Genomic DNA, 23,916 nt, shown 5'->3' on the forward strand with positions numbered 1-23,916 from the left:
GTTTAGGTTTGTAGACACGAGTTGGTGGAGGTGGGATCGGGTCTTCTCCGAGGATTTCCCGGGATGAATCTTCTCTTACTTCTTCTCCATCCTTTTCTCCTACCACTTCTTTTTCAACATCTTCATTCGTGATTCTTTCTTTTTCTTTCTCTTTTTCCTTACCCTTTTTCTCATCTTCGGGATCTCTAGGAAATTCAGGCTCTTTGTAAGCTAATCCCCTCCTAAGTGTGATAGCTTTCACATCATCGGAGGGATCTGCTTCACTTGAGCTTTCGAAAGAATTTTCACTTGGCTCCTTTTCAGATTTTTCTAAGTTTTTAGAATTAGTTTTGGCCATTATGCTAAGGAGGGTGGATAATCTTTCATCGAAATCCTTCTGCATCTCTTTTAGTTCAGATCTAAGATCACTAATCTCTTTAGACACAGATTTTTCAAGCTCAAAATTCTTTTTGTTTAGGTTTTCAGCTTCAGAAGAGGGAAAACTTGGATATGGAACAGGATTAGATTGAATAGCCGAGATTGGTTCGCAAGGTGGTGTCCAGGCAAGTTCAGAAGACAATTTCCCGCGGTCAGAAGGCTCACGACCGCGGTGAATCATGTCTTGGCCGCGGTCAGAACCAGCACGACTGTGGTGAAACCTTGCTTGGCCGCGGTCCGGATGAATGGACCTGCGGTGATCAGAAACGAATGGAAAATCTTGAATTTGATAAACTTCTGCAGTGTTCACCATCCCTTGATCATAAGAATTCATTGGGTTGTCCCAACTTTCAAAGTTACACGTATTGTGTGCCTTTTTTGGTTGTTGCAATCCAAGATGACTCATTATGTGACGGAGACACTTTATAACTTCCGAAATTTCTTCTTTCTTCGCAGGAAGTGCAGAATTACCAAAGGTTACTTGATTTCGGATGCTGTTTCCTAAATTTTTAATGAAAACGTGAGCATCTTCTACAGATCTAGTTGTGAAATCTCCATTACTTGCTATGTCGAAAGAGTGTCGTAACTCTGGAGTTATACCGAGATAGAAGATACTTAGCAGGTATTTCTCGGCATATCCATGGTGTGGACAATCTCTTTGGTATTCCCTATATCTTTCCCAAGTATCTAAAAGATCTTCATCTTCTTTTTGTGTAAAAGTTCTTATCTTCTTTCTTAAGAGATTTGCAAGATTTCTACTGTAAAAACCATTTAGGAAAGCAGTTTTACACGCTGCCCACGTTTTTAGTGAAGCAGGTGGCAGAGATTTTAGCCATTTGCTGGCCCTATCTCTAAGAGAGAATGGGAAAGGACTACACTTGTGGTAATCCCCATTTGCTGTAATGGTTGCACATAATTCTTCGAACGTCTCGATATGGTCTATCGGGTTTTCGAATGAATAACCAGAGAATTGATTTTGTTGAACTAAATGGATATCGGGTACCTTAATTTCGGTTTTGCCATCCTCAGGTAAGGCTGGTTGAATAGCTCTTCGATCTCCCATGAATTTTTCGAGTGAATGGAAACTTCCAATCAGTTCATCATCATCTTTGTGTTTGACCGATCCGATTAGCTCATTGTCATCATAAATCGGTTCTTCAAACTCATCACCAGTCAGGTCATCATCGCTTGGATCACCATCCACACGATTTGGTGGATCACCAAGAGTTCCGGGAACATGTTCCCGGTCTCTCATCTCAGAGAAACCTGAAAAAATCAAAAGAAAAAGTAAAAATAAACAAGTGTTCTAATGGATTTAAGCTGGGATTCGCAACGAAACAAATTTAAGTCCCCGGCAACGGCGCCAAAAACTTGATGCGGGTTGTAAACGGGGTTGGTTGTTTTTCGTTTTACTAAGCTTCAGGTTTTAAATTTATAACCCCTAAATGTCTGCAAGTGCATAGATGTGCGCTGTAGTACTTAGGGTATCGATCCACAGAGACTTAGTTGTTTTAGTACGAATTCACTGCAACGCTTAAATCAGATTAGAACTAAAAGGGTTTTGGTTTTGGGTTTTTGGTTGTCACTAAATCTAAACTAGAAAGCTAGGCAAGTAAAAGCAAATAAAAACGAAAGCAACTAAAGCAAATAAAAAGCGATTAACTAAGGAAAATGGAAACAAGTAAATAGCGATTGAAAATGAAGGCAAATCAAAGCAAGTAAAATCGATTAAACAAAAGCGAATGTAAGCAAGTAATAAGCGAATGCAAAACGAACTAAATTGAAGGTTGTAAACAATTAAAGACAAACGTTGGGCATCAAGGGGTTTTCGCAGGGGTTCATAGTCTATGCTAGGTCGATTTTAAACAAGTGATAAAGGTAATCAACTACGTATGTTCTAGAACTCGAGGCACGAAAGTATGAATAGCCTACTTTCGCAGCACTAAACAACTATCTCGCAACCCTAATCAGTAGGTTTCCACTCTGATTCTGGAAGGGAGAAGATGCAATAGCAGAACAAGACTCATCAATATTCACAACTCAACTACAGGTTGGTTTCCACTCCTATAGAAGAATTGCTCGTTTCACCCTAGTTCAGACAATCAATGAAAGCTTTCGCAACATATCATATCAGTTCGGCTTCTAAGTGGCCAGCAAAGAATCACGCAGTAAGATTAAAGGCAAACGAAGAACATCTAGAAGATTATAAATCCTAAATCTATCGATTCATAAGCAAAGACACATGAAATTCCCTTTGAAAAATCCCTTTAAACCCAACTGGTTAACTACTCAAACATATTGTAACAAAGCATCATAAACGAAATTGAAAGTGCAGGAAACTAAAGAAAACGGGGAAGAAGAACGAAGAACGGAATCGCAGGTGGAGGCGCGATGATGCTCTCCTCGACGGCTCCTCCTTCAAAGGCGGCGGCCACCTAGGGTTTGTGAGGAACCCACACGAAATCTCTCTCTCTTTCTATCTTATGTCGTCTCCACACCTTTAGGAATGACCTAAAGGGGGTATTTATAGCTTCTGGGGTGGTTCTGGACACTTAGGGCTTCAAAAATAACGAAGGGAATTGATCTGGGCTTTAATTAAGTCATCGGGAAAGCGAACGACCAAAGTCCGCGGTCGCGGTGGTTCTACCCGCGGGAAAATGGGTGTTGGCCGCGGTCCCGACACTTGCTCTCTTCCGGAACTGCATTTTCTGTCATTCTTGCATCGGGAGTATCTGAAGATCTAACCGTTGGATTGTCTCCAAACCAAGTGCATTAGATATCTGTTTGGATCCTCTATGTTGTCTCAAATTTTGGGGTTTATCGGACGGTGAGAAGGTCTTCATCGCTTGTCATACTTCTGACGGTCTGCATTTATCCAAAATTGCTCATTTGTTCCAAATTGCATATCTTTTGCCCAAGTTTCCTGTAAAGTCTTTTGAAACTCTAAATCATTGAAAACACTTTAAAAACATTGAAAACAGAGTTAAAACACCTGCATAAGATACAATTATGATCCATAAAAGTGGTCAAAATACGGTGTTATCATCGTCAAATAGCGACCAAAAGAACTAGTTGCAAATTAGTCGCTAAGTGACGACTAATTTGCGACTCATATGTAGTCAGAAAATCGCAGTCGTAAAACAGTCGTTCTTTTGCGACTAAAAAGCGACATTTGCGGCGAATCGCAAAAATTAAAACACGTGTTATACATTTTGTGGTTGGTGTATCTACTATTTACGACTATAATTTGTAGTCGTAAAACAGTCGGAGGACAGTCGCAAAACAGTCCGAAAAATAGCTATATATACGGCTTACTCATCGTTCTTCTCTTCATTCGGATAAACCAGAAACAATAAACAAGAAAATGAGAGGAAAAAATCTTTGAGTGAAAAAAACGAGTTTTTAACAAAATGTCGGGAAATCACAATTATAGAGAATGGATGTATAAGAGGATCGATGAAGAGACGGGGAATTTCTCGGCTGAGTTCGTAGCAGGGGTGGATCAATTCATGAACTTTGCAAATAATCAGCCTCTAACACAAAGCAACGGTGGTAAGTTTTACTGCCCTTATAGTGTTTGCAAAAACAACAAATTTTTAGAAAAATTTGGAATCATCTTTATAGTAAAGGGTTTATGCCGGATTATTATATTTGGTATAAGCATGGAGAAGAAATTACTGATCTGGATTATGGAACTAGTTATGTTGATACAACTCATATAAGTGGGAGTGAAAAAGATCAAATGGGTCATATTGCTGAAAATAGTTATATGCATATGGTGAATGATGCATTTCATGATAATTATCATCAAGATGATAATTATTAGAATGTAGAAGAACCTGTACATAACCATTCCCAAAAGTTTTACAACCTGTAAGATGCTGGAAAAAAACTGTTATATGATGGTTGTCGTGAAGGCCACTCGTAGTTATCTTTAGCTGCTCGGTTCATGCAAATAAGGTAGATTATAATATGAGTGAAAAGTGTGTGGATTCATGGGCTTCTTTGTTTACCGAGTATCTACCTGATGGGAATCAGGCAACCAGTTCAAATTACGAGACAGAGAAACTGATGGGAAATTTAGGCCTCCCATTTCATAAAATTTATGTTTGTATTAACAATTATATGATCTTCTGGAAAGAAGATGAAATGTGGGAGGAATGGAAATTTTGTCAAGCACCAAGGTATAAGCCGAACGAAGGTCAACGACGATCACGAACTAGAATACCATATAGTCGTAAGTGGTATTTACCTATTGCCAACAGATTGAAGAGAGTGTATCAGAGCAAGAAGACGGCAGCGGCAATGAGATGGCATGCTGAGCACCAAGCAAAGGAAGGAGAAATGTGTCATCCCTCTGATGCTGCAGAGTGGAGATATTTTCAAGATCTACATCCCGGGTTTGCCGAAGAATCCGGTAACGTTTATCTTGGATTATGTACAGATGGGTTCAATCTTTTGGCATGTCTCACAATCATTCTCTATGGCCCGTGATCTTGAGTCCTTATAATTTACCCCCTGGCATGTGCATGAAGACAGAGTACTTATTCCTTACAATATTGAATTCTGGGCTAAATCATGCGCGAGCTAGTCTTGATATCTTCCTCCGCCCACTTATCGAGGAGTTAAAAGAATTATGGTCAGTTGGAGTAGATGCATATGATGTATCCTTGAATCAAAATTTCAAATTAGGAGCTGTGTTGATGTGGACGATAAGCGACTTTCCGGCGTATGGTATGTTATCTGGATGGACAACCCACGGTAGATTGTCTTGTCCAATTTGCATGGAAGACACAAAGGCTTTTTAACTGCCAAATGAAAGGAAGACGTGTTGGTTTGACTGTCACAGAAGGTTTCTTCCTCAGGGTAATCCATTAAGGAAAAATAGAAAAGACTTTTTGAAGGGTAGACACGCTATCAATGAGTATCCACCAGAGTCTTTGAACGGTGAGCAAATTTATACCGAGCGGATAGAATCTGTCAAGCCAGGAAAAACGTCGGAGTGCGGTGGAAATGGTCATGAAAAAAAGAAGGCTGGATATGGGAAGTGGCATAACTAGCACAAAGAAAGCATATTTTGGGAGTTGCTGTACTGGACGGACCTCAATCTCCGACATAATCATGATGTGATGTATATAGAGAAGAATTTTTTTGACAACATCATCAATACTCTTATGAGTGTGGCGGGTAGATCGAAAGACACAATCAAGTCAAGATTGGATATAGAACGATTCTGTGATCGAGCTCACTTACACGTTGATGCGAATGGTGAAGCACCTTTTCCTGTATACACATTGGAAGAAGCTGATAGAAAACAATTATTGGAATGCGTGAAAATGGTACAATTCCGAGACGGTCATGCGGCAGACTGAGCAAGTTGTGCTGATATAGAGAAAGGAAAGTTTTCAGGCATGAAGAGTCATGACTGCCATGTTTTTATGGAGCGGCTACTTCCATTTATCTTTGCAGAACTTTGGCTATGTCCATCTTGCATTATCGGGTACTTTGTTTTAATTCAAATCAGTTTAATTTACAATTAAGTATAATTACAATATATTATATTAACCACTTGAGTTTGAATATTTTAGGGATTGGAGGATTCTTCCGTGACTTATGTTCTAGAACTTTGCAAAAAGACCCGTAAGAATTCTGAAACAGAACATAGTTTTGATCTTGTGCAATTTGGAAAAGATCTTTCCACCCTCATTTTTTGACGTGATGGAGCACCTCCCCATACATCTCCCCTACAAAGCTGAATTAGGAGGCCCTGTGCAGTATAGATGGATATATCCTTTTGGAAGATTTTTCAAAAAGTTGAAGGCAAAAGCAAAGAACAAAAGATATGCGTCAGGATCGCTTGTTGAATCATATATCAGTGACGAGATAACTTATTTCACAGAGCATTACTTTGCTTCAAATATACAAACGAAATCAAGGTAAATTCTTAATTTATTTCAAAAATGCAAATATGTCCACTTTGCTTAATTTAAATCAGTTTTTATTAAATTGGCCAGGTTAACAAAGATTCGATCAATGTGAAGTCCCCGTATTTGATGTCCCTGGAGTTCCTGAAATATTTACTCACATAGGTCGTTCAAGTAGCCAAATGCATGAAATATGGCTTTCAGAGAAAGACCATCAAATTGCACATGCATATTTTTTGCGAAATTGTGAATACTTTCAGCCTTTTGAAAGGTATATATAATTTAGCATTTTTCAGTTTATGTTTTAATATAATCTACCATTAGTTTTATACTAACTATATGTTGATTTATACATAGTATTTTTGAAGATTATATCTCTGCCAAATATCCAACACTTTCTGAAAAAGACGTTTCCGCAAAACGAGCTGACGAGTATCCTTCATGGGTGAAAGACTATGTAAGTCTAACTATAATTTTCTCCTTTGAATTTATTATATTAAAAAATAATAAATTTTATACATATGTGTGCAGGTTACTTATTGGAATGTCACAAATCCTTTTCCTATTTGGGTTCAAGAAGTAGTGCACAGACCCGTGAATAAGGCAAAAACCTGGCCTATCAATTTTACCCGAGGATATTTGTTTCATACGCAGAATCACGATATAGGACGGAAGACATGTAATTATGGGGTGTGTGTCAAAGGAGAAAATTATACGGATGCATCTGATGATGCTGATTTCTATGGGACCTTAACTGATATCATACAACTCGAGTATGAGGGAATGGTCAATTTGAAAATTACACTTTTTAAGTGTACCTGATATGACCCTGTTATTGGTAGAGGCACTCGAAAGAGTAATGGGGGCATCGTTGATGTTCTTTCATCGAGAAGATATAATAAATATGAACCATTTATTCTAGGTATATATGTATATATATAAATATACTTATATTTATTATATATAGTTATTGACATTTCTATACCCTTTTATTTCACAACTTCTCAAGCGGACCAAGTTTGTTTCATCACGTACCCATATCGGAGGAGACCAAAACAGTTGTGGCTTAACGTTTTAGAAATAAATCCGAGAGGAAATATATCCGTAGAATATGAAAACAAAGAACCACTCTATTGCAAGAAATTAATGATGATGCTGTCATGCTGACTACATTTGAGGATCTCGTGGTCGATAATCGAGTGCACAGAGTGAATCTGATAAATCTTGATTTCGACGTTGGAGATGCAGAACCAGAGGATGAATTTCAATGTAATTTGTCCTCTTCAGATGATGATGAGGATAATGAAGAAGAACCTTACTAGATTGTGTGAATCATTGTTTTTTTGTATTTTTCGAATTTGAATAATAACTATGTACCAAATAAGTTGTATAATATACTATGTTGATCTTGTTTAATAATTAATAGCATTTTGCAACTGAATCACGACCAATTGACGACTAAAAGGCCCAATTAACTAACTACGAAATCAGGCCCAATTAAAGCCTAAGGCCGACTAATTGCCCCCAAATCATCGAGCCAAAATCCCCAATTCTCACAATTCCTCTAACTCCCGAACCCCAATTTCTCTAATCCCTCTTCAATCTTTTCCCCAAACACCTGAATCTCTCTTCGATCTTTGTCTCTTGTCTCTTCAATCTCAAACTTAAACCCAATTTCTGTCTATTCTACCCGATTACGCTCTCTTAATCTGTATCGATGCCTGGGAATAGAAAGAAGAAATCACGAGGAGGTGCGTCGAAAGGGAGAACTCGGTCGCCTCTTCCATCTCAGTATGAATTCACTCCGGCGACTGAAAACCGCTAGTCCCCACCTACTCGCATGTGAGGGAGTATCCACCACCGCAACGGCTTTTCCACTCACAGACTCAACAGCCTCAAAACCACAGCTCAGACTCTCAACCTCCCACCTCTCAGCAGTCAAACCGTCGCACCTCTCAACAGCTTCACCAGGACAACTCTCCGGTATCTCAGCATCGTACCTCTCCATTATCTCACCAAGGAGCATCTCCAAGGACCTCTCAATCCTCTCAAGCTCAAACTGCTCGGTCCGCTGAAGCTCAGAGTTCCAGTGAAGAAGCTTCCTTTTAGAATGCACTGCAAACCTCGCAGAAGACCAGCTGAGAATCCTAAATGCACTGCTCACGAAGCCTGGCCGGGAAGAGTATACGACGGTCCTCTCTCCCACTCCAAAGCCAAATACAACATGGTATAATTCAGTTACCTTGCTCATCTTTGAATTTTAATGAGTCGATGGGTTTTTGTTTGAAAGGTTTATGCCTCTATTTGTGTTGTTTCATTTCCCTTTGTTTGTGTTCATTTGTGTTGATTCATATTATTGGTATGTGTATCTGATTAATCATTGTTTCATGTCTTACTAGATTTGGTCGTGACAAGTCTTCATTGACTTGGAAGATTACTAAAATCTTCACAAACAAGTTTGATGGTCCATTCTATAGTTGGACTTGTGTGCCTCGGGACAGACAGGAAAGATACTTCGTGGAGTTTGCGGTAATGTTCTATCTTTTCATTTAGTTTTGTTTGGTTATTGCTTACTCTCTAATAGCTAATCTCTTGTTATTACTTACTAACATCATCTTATCTATTGTCATTGTAGAAAACCCACACCTGGGATCCTTTAATAACCGGTGTGGTTCAAGAGCATTTTGAAGCTATCTGTCAACGCCGGATGAAAGACATGGTGAGTACCTGTAGGACTTCTCGGGAGCAGCCGAACTGGATTGGCGATACACCATGGGAAAAGATGACCAAAGCCAGGGACACTAAAGACTGTAGAGAGAGGAGAGCGACAACATCATCGGCTTGGATGTCTGAACGTGGAGGTCTAGGTCCGCCTATACACTTATCAGGACAGAAGTCATATCTTCAAATCCAACAAGAGATGGTATGTATCTTCAAATGTTTTAGTATTCAATCCTGTAACCCTTAGCCATTGTTAACTCTTTCATTGCCCATTTTATTTATATCATTTCAGGAGGAGGAATTGGGAAGACCGGTGAGTCTTGGTGAAGTTTTCATCAAGACTCATACCAGAAAAGATGGCACTTATGTTGACCGAAAGGCTCAGACTGTAGCTGAAACCTATAAGAAGAACTTGGAAGCCAAGTTTGGTGAGCTCTGGACAGACAACTTGGGCACATCTGATGGTACGTCTCCTCCTCGTCTTCAGGTATGCTCTTGTTTTTGTTTGCTTTTTGTGTTGTCAGTTATGGTTTGTTTGTTTGGTTTTCAAACTCAATGACTCTTCTTTTTTTGCCAGTGACTTTCACCAATGAGAGAGGAAGACCTTATGGTGTAGGAAGCCTCTCTCAGTCGCATGTCAATGGCAAAAGGAAGTACTCTGGAAGCACTTTTGCATTCAACACTCTGCAAGATCAGTTACAACAAGCTCAACAAAAGATAGAAGAACAGGTGGCTGAGAATGCAAGGCGTGAAGCAGAACTTACCAAGGTTGTAGCTGCCCAACAAGCCAAGATCGAGCAATTGACATTGCTCGAAAGGTATCTAAGTGAAACTGATCCAAGGTTCTTGGACTTCAAGGCTGCTAACTCTGTTCCCACGTCTTCACCTCCAACCCCTGCTCCAACAGCTGCTGCAACCGGTGGTGCTCCAAACGTTGCTTCAACCACTCCTCCAAACGATGCTTCAGCGGCTCATCTTTTTCAAACTCATTTTGAATATCTCCTTTATTGTGTTTTTGGGCAATGGTTGTGAACTTGACTACTGTTTGCTAATATGGTAACCATTGTATTTGCTAATGTTTTGGGAACAATGTTTTTATTTTGATGTTGTAATACATTATTAGTATTATTATGCTTTTAATTTTAAGGCAAATGGTGCTTATATATAAGTTTTTGTTGACTGCATGTAGTTTTTGTCGAACCTACAATTGAATTGCATTCAAATACCAGGATTAGCATCATCAAAAAGCAATACCAAACTCGGCAATCCGTCAAAAAAAGTCGCAACGTAGTCGGTAATACGTCGTAAATCAGTCGCTATTTAGTCGCTAGTTAGTCGCTACAGCCATACAGTAGTCGTTAAAGTAGTCGGTAATCAATCGTAATTTAATCGCTAAGGCGTCGCTATTTAGTCGCCAAAGAAGTTGCCTAATAGTCGTAAAGTAGTCGTTAATATTAACGACTGATTCACTACTGTATGCAACGACTATCTAATGATTACAATACAGTCGCCAGGTGATCGCAGATTAGTCGTATAATAGTCGCAAAATAGAACGACTAAACAACGACTGATAGACGTCAACACATATAAGTCGGTATTTAGTCGCCGATTTACGACTAATTGACGACTACATAGTTTTGCGACTAATTCTTAGCGACTACGCGTAATAGTCGTTAATCAGTCTTAAATATTGATTTAACGACTGAATACCCACTAATATTGTTGTCGCTATTTACCTGTAATCTTGTAGTGCATCGATTTTTTACAACGATTTATTTTAGTTACAATTTCACGACGAATTAGCAACAAATTCGTCGTTACAGTTGTAAAACGATTCGTTGTAAATTTATTGTAATAACAACAAATTTACGACAAATATTTTTTTTTGTTGTAAATTTGTTGTAAATTTACAACAATTATTATTATTTTTTATTTAAAAACAAGAATCATCGTAAATTCGTTGTTAATTTACAACGAATTAACAACGATTATTAAATTTTTAATAAAAAATAATCGTCGTGTAAATTTACAACGAATTTACAACGATTATTTTATTTTATTAAATAAATTTAATATTCGTTGTAAATTTACAACAAATTTACAACAATTATTTTATTTTATTAAATAAATTTAATATTCGTTGTAAATTCATTGTAAATTTACTACAAATTTACAACGAATTTTTGTCTTCTGAAAAAAATACTTTACAAAAAATTATTGTAAGGATAAATTTTTTTTATCATAACTACTGTAATTCTAAGTTCTAAATTTTATTATTTAATATTTAATTTTATATAAATTTCATGTTTGATTTATTAAATTTTTACGTAAAGAATATATATATAATATATAGTAGTATGATCATATATAATTTATTTAAACTAACGAGGAATTAACCATGATTCGTTGCAAATTCGTCGTAAATATTTTTTTTTTAATAACAACGAATTTACAACGATTCATTGTAAATCCTAAATACTTTAACTCCACCACTTAAATAGTCCTTAATACCAAACACCGTCTACCCTGAATAATGTCTTTAATGAGAATTCACTATGCACTTAATGAATGTAAAGAGCTAGTTTACTGGAAGTTAGATCTAAGTGTGTAGATTTTCGCTTACGAATCAACAGACTAGTTATGTTTGTATTTTGGTGAAAATTTTCTAGACTAGATCCAGATAGATGTTTTACAATAGGTTATGGTTTAGAAGGACGGTCACTGTGATATTTTTTAGTTCCAGCAGACTTTTAAAGATTCTTTCCTGGCTTGATCTATGTTTTGTTTGAGGACAAAAAAAGGTTTAAGTCTCGGGGAGTTGATAACACCGGATTTTGACCACTTTTATGGATCGTTTTAATATCTTATGCAGGTGTTTTAACTCTGTTTTCAATGGTTTTTAAATGATTTATATGTAGAGTTTTAAAAGACTTTTCAGGAAACTTGGACTAAAGATGTGGAATTTGGAACAAATGAGCAATTTTGGATAAATGCAGACTGTCAGAAATATGGTACTTGATGAAGACCTTCTCACCGTCTGATCATCCCCAAATTTTGAGACACCATAGAGGAGACAACCATCTATCTAATGAAAATTGTTTGTAGACAATCCAACAGTTAGATCTTCAGATATTCCTAATGCACTAAAAACAGAGAATGCAGTCTCGAAGGAAAGCATAAGCCTCGACCGCGGTCAGGACCACCGCAACTGTGGCCAGACATCAGTGACGGCCGAAGATGACCTAATCCAAGCCCAAGTTCAGCCCACTACTTATTCTTCAAACCCTAGTAAATCTGAGTGAAAGGATTTGTGATTAATACTACGTGAGTAGGTTAGTCTTGATTTGATTTCAGGAACATATCTATAGAAAACTCTATGTTTAATTCTCTTGTTGCCTAGTTTATGATTCCCGGCGAATTCCCTAACGCCTAATACCTTCTCATATTGATTTGATCTTATTATTTACTTGTTTTTAAATTTATTTATTGCTATTTTCATCACTATTCACAACCCCCAAACAAACACCCATATTTTCATCTTAGCTCAGTTCTCATCTCAAGTAAACTCGTAATGCAGTTACTTGGTCTTCAGTAGATCGACCCCTAAGTACTACAACGTACATCTGTGCGCTTGCAGAAAACTAAGAATTAAAACCTGAGCATATCACGCCTCCCTTTCGTTCTCAGTGTACGAGTTGGGTCGGCGGCTCAAACGCGGTATGGCTCTTCGCTGAACCTCTGTTTTTTCTCTGGCTCCTGCGAAAAATCATTTTCACCTGACACACGTAAGGAAAACGCATTAAATGCCATTCTCGTGGGTATGTAATGGTATGGGCAATCAAATTATACTAAAGCATATTCTAAATGTTGATTAGAGGGAAATTTGAATAGTATTCCTGCTCAAACGAGTTACTCATACCTGGCTCGGATCCGTCAATACTGGGACCGGGCTGCTGGACACAGACAACTCTGCTCTCCAGGTATCTGTGCGGGCCACTCTTCCTTATATCATAACCATTCCAGATCACCGAGCTTAGGTCTAGGACATAGAGAATGTGACATCTCCACCTGACCACTGATTTTCTGACTTCCTTCTTTCTGACAACGTGGTCTGCGCTGCCAGACACGAGGAATCCGGGAACATGTGGCCTATCGTGTCAGATCTCCCAAATCCAACTGGATTCGAGGCCCAGTGCTATATGCTTAGGCCGTATTGGGTCAGAGGCCCAATACAGGTCCTAATTTGGCTCAGGGGGACCGCACCTGCAAAAAAGCCAAGGATACCACGTGCTAGCACGTAATTCAGCCACATAGGAAATATCGAATTTATTCCCAACAATTTGCCCCCCACTTCGCAGGTTAGCAAAGATAGCCCGTAATGTGGAAGTTATCCTTGCCAGGAACAAACACTTCCCCCCCCCCCCCCTCCTTCATTAACCGTACCTGACTGGGCATCTGCCTGAAGCGTGTAACGCTTTTTTGATGAAGGATGCATTTCCTGAAGCAACCTTTTGACCTGAGGCGTGTGACGCCTTTTCGATGAAGGACACGTTGCCTGAGTCATCCGCCATGGGAAATATGACCTGGGGCCGTGAGTCCAAATGAAGGACATCCTGTCTGAATCAAACACAGTGGGTGAAATGACTTGGGACCGTGGGTCACGAAGGACGTGTTGCCTGAGTCACCCACCGTGGGATAAGTGACCTGAATCCGTGGACTCGTAACGTGAAGGGCCTAATGCCTGGCCGTCTGTCAGGTCCAAGAGGGGGTGCCGTCCTGCCAGCCTGGTAATATTTCGTGGCCGATCCCTTAGAGATATCAAGTTTTCTAGGGGAAAGCTGTCCACCACGAAACTCGCCCAAACTGGTAGACCGATCCGCAAAAAGAAACCAGTCCTAGGCTGCGGGATGTAATTCTGATAAGGTTCCCAGTAGACAGTTATACTGTCCGCAGAGCGGCATACCCTTGGGTGATCCGATTAAGGGATGCCATTCCAAGGACAGCATAACCCTCCACTGCGCTGTGTCTCGTCAGGCTAAACACCCCAAATGACCAAATGATACCTGGGAAAATGGAGGAGGTTTGAACCGGTTTGTTAGGCCTTTGCTGCAGGCCTATCTTAGGCTTTTCACCTGCTCGGCATGCTATAGGAGTTTTTGGGGTTTCCTTTCGTCCGTCTCTCAATCTCCCGCGATCTTTTCGTGCTACTGTTATTTCCCTTCCTGCTGATTCCCTCTGCCCATAAGTTTTCTTATCTCGCTTTCTCTTAGCTTTTGTACGGTTTCTGGGGCAACTTTAGGTTTTAGGCTCCATGGATAGATTCGATGTTAGCTAATCCTCTTCTCTTGGTTCCCGGCGTCAGTTAGACCGTCGTAGTTTGATGTCGGACAACCTTCATGGACTTCTTGGAGGATTCTTTGCTATCTCGTGCTCTGACGTGCATCTCAGGTACAGCCCATTGAAAGATCACCTGAAAAGGTTTTCCTTCATCAGGCAGTACCGTGCCGCTTGCATTCTCTGCTTCTTGTCTCCCGCCTATGTCATGGGGGGATTCCCCCTGAAAGATCCGAATGATGGGGCATTTCCATCCTCCGGCGTAGTCGACGTCAAGCTCACGGGTATGTCGTGTTCTGGCAAACGCTCAAGAGAGGATCCAAATATTGCCAACGAATCGGCCAAATTATTCTCGCTCCTCGGTATCTCTACGACCTCCACCGCTTCGATACCTTCTAACTTCTGCTTGGTCAGCTTCAGGTATTTTCCATTGTTTCATTCTTGGCTTGGAACTCACCCAGGAGCTGGCTGACTACGAGCTGCAAGTCGATATACACAATCAGCCGTCGTCCCCCAAATCTTTTACCACATCGAGTCCGAGCAGCATTTCCTCGTACTCGGCCATATTAGTGGTGGCCCGGAATCCACACCGTATCGACTTATTGCGGTGTCTCCGAATGGTTCACAATTACTAGCCCAATTCCTACTCCTTTCTCATTCAGGAAGCCATCCACATGCATCTTCCACTGGGTGGTTGATAAAACTGTATGTGTACCCATTTTCACCATTGATTTCAAATGCTTTTTTAAAGGTTTAAATTATTTTTAGGAAATTTTATTATAGTTTTTCTATGTTTATAGTTTCAAGGCTATTTTCAGGAAAGTTAGGGAAAAACATGGCAAAATGGAAGAAATCCAAATTTTCATCTCAGAGTCAGACCGTCAGAAGTTCAGCCTCAGATGAATGCCTTTTCACCGTCTGATCCAACTCAAATTTGGAGACAATAAAAAGGAACCAACAAGCTTTCCATAACACTTTACATCAGGACAATCCAACGGTGCAATCAAAAGTTATATGAAGAGTAAGTTGACCAATTTCATTAATCCTACAAGACTCTCACCTGCGGCAAAAGTGCATTCCACCTGCCCTGGAGGACTCTCACCTGCGGTGGACCTATGCTGAGCCACAAAGCCCAACATCAAAGCCCATTTCATCATTCCTCTTCAGAGAACCCCTATTATACTTGGAAGACCTCAGGACCTATAAATACATTTCTTATGAGCCTTAATCGGGTGTGTGCTCCTATAATGAGTTTTTGAGCCACTAAACTTTGTTTTCTTAGGGTTAGGCGATGGAGATGGAGATTCTTCCCCTGAACCATTGTTCTTTCTCCTTTTTATCTATTTAGCTTTTCAATTTCATTTTTATGCATCTTTCATGTATTTTATCATTTCCTGCATAATGTTAGATTAGTCCCAGAGAGTAAAGTTTCTAAAGAGTATCGATGGGATACATGTTCGATTATGATTTCTAGAGTTCTAAGTCATATTCTGGAATCTCAACTCTTCTAAGTTGTTTATACTGCATGAGATTAGTGATGGACCCCAGGGTTGCTCGTCTTTTGCAAGCCCATTGGTCCAGAATTTTAAATTTATAAAACCCTAACGTCTGAAAGTGCACATATGTACGTTGTAGGACATAGGGTGTCGATCCACAGGAAAGATGTCTAATCTGCAAGGAAACACCAAACTGGGAGAGTAAGCAAAGTCATAAACTTATGGGGGTTTTGGGTTTTTGGTTACGGGATCCTAAACTAAACCTAATCTAATATTTACGAGAAATAAAATGCAATGCAAATGAGTTGCTAAAAGAATATCTCAAGGGTGTTCCACTCAAACAGAAAAGTTAATCAGATAAAAAAGAGAAAGAACAATGGATCCAAGGAAGAATCCCTTTCTCCATCGCCTAACCCTAGAAAAACAAAGTTTGGTGGCTCAAAATCTCTTTACAGGAGCACACACCCGTTTAGGGCTGCAAATAAATGTATTTGTAGGTCTTAATGTCTTCCAGGTCTCATTTAGAACTTCTCTGAAGAGGAATGGCAAAATGGGCTTTGATGTTGGGCCTTGTGGCTCGGCATGGATCCACAGGGGGTGAGAGTCTTGCAGGGCAGGTAAAACACCTGTTTGCCGCGGGTGAGAGTCTTGCGGGGCAGGTAAAACACTTTTTTCCGCGGGTGAGAGTCTTGCGGGACAGGTAAAACACTTGTTTGCCGTGGGGTGAGAGTCTTCCGGAACTGGTGAATTTGGTCAACTTGTTCTCTGTGTATCTTCTAATTGCACCGTTGGATCTTCCTGATGTAAAGTGCTATGGAAATCTGGTTGTTTCCTCTTGAATGAATCCAAATTTGAGTTGGATCAGACGGTGAAAAAGTCTTCATTTGAGGCTGAACTTCTGACGGTCTGACTCTGAGTTAAAAATGTGAATTTCTTCCATTTTGCCATCTTTTTCTCTAAGTTTCCTGAAAAGAAATATGAAACTACAAATATAGATAAATATTAATAAAATTTCCTAAAACTGATTAAAACTTTTGAAAAAGCATTTGAAATCAATGGTGAAAATGGGTACAAATACGGTGTTATCTACTCCCCCAGACTTAGACATTGTTTGTCCTCAAACAAAACAAGATCCAATCTGGAAAAATATCATCAACTGAAATGATAGGGAAGTCAAAAATATCAGCAACCATACTTCTAGACTTTAACTATGGACAATGCATCAATCAGATCAAGTCTAGAAAATTCTCACCAAAATACAAACATCACCAATCTGTTAATCCGTCATGCGAAAATCCACACACTTAGAACTAACTTCCAGTGAACTAGCTCTTAACATTCATTAAAGGTTTAAGTGATTCTTATCAAAAGAGGCATTCAAGGCTAGGTATCAAAGGCTTTTTAGTGGTGAAGCTTTATGTGTTTGGGGTTACTATTTTCTGGAGGGACAGGATATTATGCAAAACAGCAAGAGATGATGGATCTGTTGATACCCACAGTTTCTAGTCACATTCTTCTTGCTTCAAGATTTCTGATCTCCTTTCTTCAGGTTCTCCTTGTAACTCCCCCAGACTTGGATTTTTGTCCAGGTTGTGAATTCATAACTCCTTAAGTGAATATTTATTGCCTTTGCTCAAATGATTTTGGCTTCTAAGACTCTTTAGGCTTTTGGTTTTCTTTCCTTTCTTTCTTTTTCTCTTTTTTGTTTTTTTTTTTTTTGGAAAGGGAAAACCACTTTTATTATTTAGAGTCTTAGGGAGCACGAAAATTACCTTTAAGAATGAGCTTTCTGAAGCATCATGAGGCTTGCTGAGATTTGCATGGTACATTTCCTTCTCGGTTTCATTCAGTCATTCTCTTGAGTGACTGAAAACTATGTTGTTCATCCCTCTCCGGCGTTTTTGCACATATCTATCGACATAAACTTAAGAGAGAATGCATGAGGTTTGAACATAAAGGTTTGGGTTAAGGGTAAGGTACCAGCTAAAGATGAACTGGCCATCTTGGACAACAAAGAGTGGTAACAATAAGGTAAAGATGTCCTAGATGTATATCATGATGCCTTCTTAAAACTATTGATGAGAAAATTAGATGTCAAGATTAAGTCCAAGTAAAATGAGCTAGTATATCCTGTCAGAAAAGATCTCCATGAATAGAAGTCCTCATGTGGGATTTCATAGTGCAAGTACTTTAGCTACCGCCTAGTCTAGTACTAAACCTTGAAAGAGTTTTTTATGAACTGATGGTGTAGAAGAAGACAGGTTGGTTATCATAATGGATTTTTTCATTATTCCCTCAAAATGTATTTGACCTTTAAAAACATTTTTTCAAACTCAAAATACTTTAGAAAAGTTTTAAGCAAACCAAAAAATTGAAAAATTTTAAAGAAAAATGCAGAATGTAAGGGCTCATGCAAGAAAAGGTGGTTGGTAAAGGATGGAATCCTCCCCCAGACTTAAATCACACTGCCCCCAGTGTGAAATAAATCAGGCAAGAATGAGAAATAGAGTATGTGAAAATTTAAAAGATGAAGGAAAAGAAAACTTACCTGGTGTTAGTGATGGATTGCGAGGTGGTAGGATGGTGAATGATGGATGGTGGTTGATATGGAGTGGTGTTTGATCCAATTTGGTCTTATTTGAATTACGGTGGAGGTGGAAGTGGCCAAGGTTGGCCGGACTGAGCCTGGCCGCAGGCTAAGGTGTCGCGGCTGCGGCAAAACTCTTGCTGGTCGCGGCTGAACCTCTCTCGGTCGCGGTCAGCTCCTTTTCTTTTCTTTTTTCATATTTTGATGCATACTAAGGCCTGTAATAGAAGAAAAACAAAACTTCAATAGAAAAAGAAAATTAAACTGAAATAAAAAAGTACCTAAATGGGTTGCCTCCCATCAAGCGTTTTGGTTTATAGTCCTTAGCTAGATTTTTCAAAGAAAAAGACTTAGTTCAAATAGGATATTGTCCTAAGACAAGTCTTTTTTGAAATCCTCATGTTCTCTCTTGCAGGTTCTTCATCACTCCAGAGTTCTTTGGTTTTCACTATGTAGAGATCGACAAGTGCTATGCAATCTCCAATCCTTAGAGGAATGTCTCGGGCTATCCCTCTTGGGATTGCACTTGAATCATCTGCTAAACTAATCTTTGTCCTGGTACTTGAAATGTGCTTAATGATGATATATTCATAAATTGCATCATTTAGTGTACATGTTTTAGTCCAAATCATGTCTTATCTCATGCATTTTAGGTCTTTAGGCATTGTTTTAGGACTTAGGAGATTTCATTAGGTCCAAGAGAGTTTTCCATGTTTTGGAGTGTTAAACAGGTGCTTTTGGAGCCAATTTGGAGTGGAGGATATGATTCAGATGAAGAAATGGAGTTGGAATGATCAAATATGGTGAAAAGGAACAATTTTGGGTTTCTCGGCAAAATGGTGTACTGAAGGTCGAAGGTTCTCGGCCAAAATCCTTCCCGCGGGTAGCTTTCTCGGCCAAAAACACGTACCGCGGTCAAGTCTCTCGGCCAAAATCTCCGGGTGCAGACACGTTTCCGAAATCGCCCGTCCAGGGAACCTTCCGGTCAGATTCAGCTATCGGAGTCTTCATAAAGGTTGGAGATAATTGAGTCAAGAGTTCATAACAGTTGGAATCAAGGCATTTGGACCACAGAACTGAAAGATATGGTAATCGGAAGACGAACAGGTCTCGCACTCATTCCGGAGCAATCCGATACCCCTGAATAATCGCCTGTCCGGGGAGCCTTCCGGTCCGATTCAGACGGCGGGTGCTTCATAGAAGTTGGAGAGCATTGCATCACGGTCTCTTAGCAAGTAGAATCGTGGAATTCGGACGCGTGAGCAGAGAGATAAGCTTGTCGGAAGGAACCCCAGTCTCGCAGGTATTCCGGACCGAGCAGATCAGTTCTAAAGGATGCGAAGGACGGTGCACTTCCAGGCCGATTTAGTTTCCGGGTCCTTCATGAGAACCATAGACATTTGAGCCTTCTTTCCAGAACGTCCAAGAGCATTCAATTCGGATCTATGAGCAGAAAGATACAGTCTCCGGAATGGACACATGTCTAGACGCCTCTCTCTGGTCGTGTACATGCACTGCAAAGATGTGCCCTCCAGGAAGCCTTACACTTCCCAAGCACCGAAACTTTCTTCACCAAAGTTGGAGATAAATGAGTCCTCTGTCTTCTGCAACCGAAATCATTCAATTCGGACAAGTCTTATAGGAGTTACACTCTCCGGAATGCGAAGTGGTCTAAGCTGCTCTGGATGCTGCGAGTTGGAGAGGAAGGAGACCAAGCCGCAGCAACACTCGCAAATCACTCCGACTTGAGCCTGCGACCTAGGTGCAATAGAGACCAACCCGCACAGTTTTTACATTCCCCAGAAACCGACTTAGCCCTGCGAGTTGGAGAGGAAGGAGACCAAGCCGCAGCAACACTCGCAAAACACTCCTACTTAGGCGTGCGGCTAAGACAAGGCGATTCAGGCTTCACAAGACAAGTCTTCATCTACTGCGACTTAGGTGTGCGACCTGGGACATACTGGACTGACCCGCAGGATTTCCACTTGACCCAACTGAGCCGGGTCAGTACCCAGTTTGTCCTGGGCTGACCCGGTCCATTAGCACTAGGTATATATAGTTTTTTGGGAGAAAAACCCATGTATGTTATCTTCTACTTAGTTTTCTCTCTAGTTTTCTTTCCTTTTGAGTGAAAAAACGTTTTTGATTAAGAGATATCTGAAGGGATTTGATCATTCCAAGTCTGTTTCTTATCATCTCATCATCTCATTTCTACTTCTAATCATGATTAACATCATCTCTTGCAAAAGATTAGATGTGTTCTTCATGATTAGTGAGTAGTCATCTTTTAAACTTCTAGGTGTGTAGATTAGGGTGCTTAGATGTTTGATTGGTGATGTTTAGGGTTTAGATTCTCATTCCATTTCCTTAGTTGCTCCTAATGCCAGATTTCCTTGGGAAAGTGAAATCTGGGTTCATAGGCATTTCATGCACCAAAAGTGTTTGATGAAATGCCTGAATGAGCTAACTTAAGGGTTTATGCCTTTTTCATCATGGGAATGATTTGTTAAATGCATGAATGACATATTAGAACTGTTTCTTAATGCTCATTGATTCATATTTCACAAATGATGATTTGGTTTGAAAGTGGATTAGTGTAGAGATTAATGCCTTCATGAGAGGATTAGTCTAGATTAGAGTTCTAAGTTGAAATGTTTGAGATCATGTGATTGCTTGTTATGTCTTTCTGTATAAGATTCAGTCTTCTTGGTTGAGAGATTGTTTGGTCACTTATTAGGCTTGATGCATTATGCTTGCTGATTGCTTGATTATATCTAATGGTTGTTAGACTTGATTAAGTGATTTGCAAAGGGATTATTGTCATGGGAATGAATTAATCTGATTAAGAAGCCTAGACTAAAGAGTAGCAAGTGTTGCATTATGTTCTTAGCATCATGATTCAATATCTAAAGCACCCTAATCAATGATCACATCTAGAGGTTTAGCTTTTATCATTTGCTTAATCACCATCATCTTGTTTTGTTTGCTTGCTTAGTTCATTAATCATAGCTTGTTTGTTTCTTGTTTTATGCTTTCTTGTTGCTGGTTTCACAAAACTCATCTTTGATTACTTGACTTAAGAACCTATCACATAAACTAGTGCCTAACTACCACACATATGGATTGACACCCCTTATACTACTTTGACAAGGGGATTGATAACCCATCTAAGGCCTTAAAAACCTTAGTTATCAATTGGCGCCCTTGCCATATTGTGTGGGGATTGTTAGCATTAGTTTCTGATATAGTTTTTGAGATCAAGTTTATTTTGTTTTACTGATCACCTTTCAAGCTCTGTCTTTGTTTTCAGGTTTATGATCACAAGAAGCCAAGCCAGAAGACAAAGAGAAAGAGCTGTTCACTTGGAGAGGTTAGGAATGAATCAGCAAGTTGGGAATGAGCATCAGGCTCAAGAAGCTGATCAAGGTCAAAGAGCTGGTAATGGGATTGGAATTCAGGCTCAACAGGCTCAGGTCCATCAGGGACACGCTCAGGGTAACCAGAACCAAGACCGACCTCAGGTTAATCCACCACAGCCCCACCCAAACCCACCCATACGTCATCAGCCCCAACCAGTCTTTGTTGGTGAGAATGACCGAGCTTATGCACACCAGTATGGAGCAGGAATCAGGCCACCTCCTGTCCAAAACAACAACTTTGAGGTGAAGGCCTCTTTGATCAATATGGTTCAGAATCAGAAGTTCCATGGCTTACCTATGGAGGATCCCTTGGAGCATCTGGATCAGTTTGACAGAGTTTGTGATCTCACTAAGATCAATGGGGTATCTGAAGACAGTTTCAAACTGAGATTGTTCCCATTCAGCCTTGGAGATAAGGCACATCAGTGGGAAAAGAACCTCCCAAGAGGATCCATCCACACATGGGAGCAATGCAAGATTGCCTTTCTATCCAAGTTCTTCTCAAGCTCAAGGACTGCAAAGCTAAGGAACCAGATTTCCAGCTTCACTCAACATTCTAATGAGACCTTTGGAGAAGCTTTGGACAGGTTTAGAAGCTACACAAATAAGTGTCCACATCATGGCTTTTCAGAAGCCTCTCTCCTTAGCACTTTGTATAGAGGAGCTGTTCCTAAGATTAGGATTCAGTTGGACACAGCATCAAATGGAAATTTCTTGGCAAAAGAAATCAATGCAGCTATGGAACTTGTTGAGAACTTAGCCATGAGCCAAGACACTTATGGGGAAGATTATGATAGAAGCTATAGAGGAGAAGATTCTGGTAGACACCAAGAGCTGGAAGAGAAGTTTAAAGTGTTGAATATAAAGCTTGACAAAGCCCTAGCTGCCACTCAAAAGCCTATACACTATGTGAGTGAGGAGAAGAGATGCTTCACAAATATCAATGAAGAGGGTCTCACTCAAGAGGAGTTGCACTTCATTGGAAATCAGAACAAGTTCAATGGTTACAACAACTTCAACAACCACCAGAACTTGTCCTATAGGAGCAACAATATGGCCAACCCCCAAGACCAAATATACCCTCCTCAAAGCTTTGTTCAACAGAATCAGTACCAAGGTAACTCCCAAGGTCAACAGGGTTTTCAGCAACCAGCGGTTCAGAATCAAGGGAATAGCTTCACAAATCAAGTCAGCCTACAGCCAAAGGCTCCACCTCCTGGTTTTGGCCCACCAACTGTTCAACAAAGTCCTGATTTCAATGTTCTTCTCCAACAGCTCTTACTAGGACAACAAAAGATGGTATCTGACCTGGAGACACTAGGTACTGAACTAAAGTCTATTAAAAAGAACAAGGGCATCTGCACTTCTGAACCACAAGTCTCTCTTCCTGGTAAAGCTCTTCAAAACTCAAAAGATTATTGCAATGCCATCTACTCCAATGAGGACTATTCAGCTGCTGTGCAAGAGATTGAAGACCTCCTTTATGGTCAAGTTTTTACTGAGAATGCACACACTCAAGTAGATGAGGACACCATTATAGATGATTTCATTGGCTTCTTACATGAACTCAATGAGGACATTGAGAGCAAAAGTGTGGGGGCAGCCGGTTCAGTTCTTTCTGTTCAGCAAGGGAATGATTCAGTGTCTATTGAAACAAAGGAGCATCCAACTGGTCAAGCAAAGCTAACAGATTGTGCCTCCACCTCTGAATCAACTCAGATGAAGCCCACCTCCCTCCCAAAGCTAGGCAACCCAGGGAAGTTCACCATCTCTTGCACTCTTGGAAACTTTAGAGTTGAGAATGCTTTGTGTGATTCAGGCTCAAGTGTGAGTATAATGTCTAAAGACATGATGGAGAAGCTAAAGGTCAAGTCTATAACGTCCTACCCCTCTTCTATCACCTTTGGTGATTCCTACTCCAAGAAACCATATGGATTTTTAGAAGACTATCCACTTCAAGTTGGTGAATGCATAATTCCCACTGATTTTGTGATCATGAAGATGAAGAAGACCAAAGA

The 23,916-nt window shown here is 39.9% G+C and overlaps 1 protein-coding gene and 2 non-coding genes across 3 annotated transcripts; 2 read left to right on the forward strand and 1 right to left on the reverse strand.

Moving 5' to 3' along the window:
• The first annotated feature begins 1,052 nt into the window (after window positions 1–1,052).
• LOC112085864 lies at window positions 1,053–1,160 on the forward strand. Its single transcript, XR_002899151.1, has one exon. It is a non-coding gene; the product is annotated as a small nucleolar RNA R71 (small nucleolar RNA).
• Window positions 1,161–8,178: 7,018 nt separating this feature from the next.
• Window positions 8,179–10,213, forward strand: LOC112085100. Its single transcript, XM_024154024.1, has 5 exons — window positions 8,179–8,568; window positions 8,741–8,870; window positions 8,977–9,264; window positions 9,355–9,526; window positions 9,640–10,213. Exons 3-5 carry the CDS (start codon window positions 9,049–9,051, stop codon window positions 10,092–10,094), a joined length of 843 nt encoding a protein of 280 aa, XP_024009792.1. The 5' UTR covers window positions 8,179–8,568; window positions 8,741–8,870; window positions 8,977–9,048; the 3' UTR covers window positions 10,095–10,213.
• Window positions 10,214–22,417: 12,204 nt separating this feature from the next.
• On the reverse strand, window positions 22,418–22,524 carry LOC112085752. Its single transcript, XR_002899051.1, has one exon. It is a non-coding gene; the product is annotated as a small nucleolar RNA R71 (small nucleolar RNA).
• Between the last annotated feature and the right edge of the window lie 1,392 nt (window positions 22,525–23,916).

This window comes from Eutrema salsugineum, unplaced genomic scaffold (assembly GCF_000478725.1).
Source record: "Eutrema salsugineum unplaced genomic scaffold, Eutsalg1_0 scaffold_3, whole genome shotgun sequence".
Classification (NCBI taxonomy): Eukaryota; Viridiplantae; Streptophyta; class Magnoliopsida; order Brassicales; family Brassicaceae; genus Eutrema; species Eutrema salsugineum.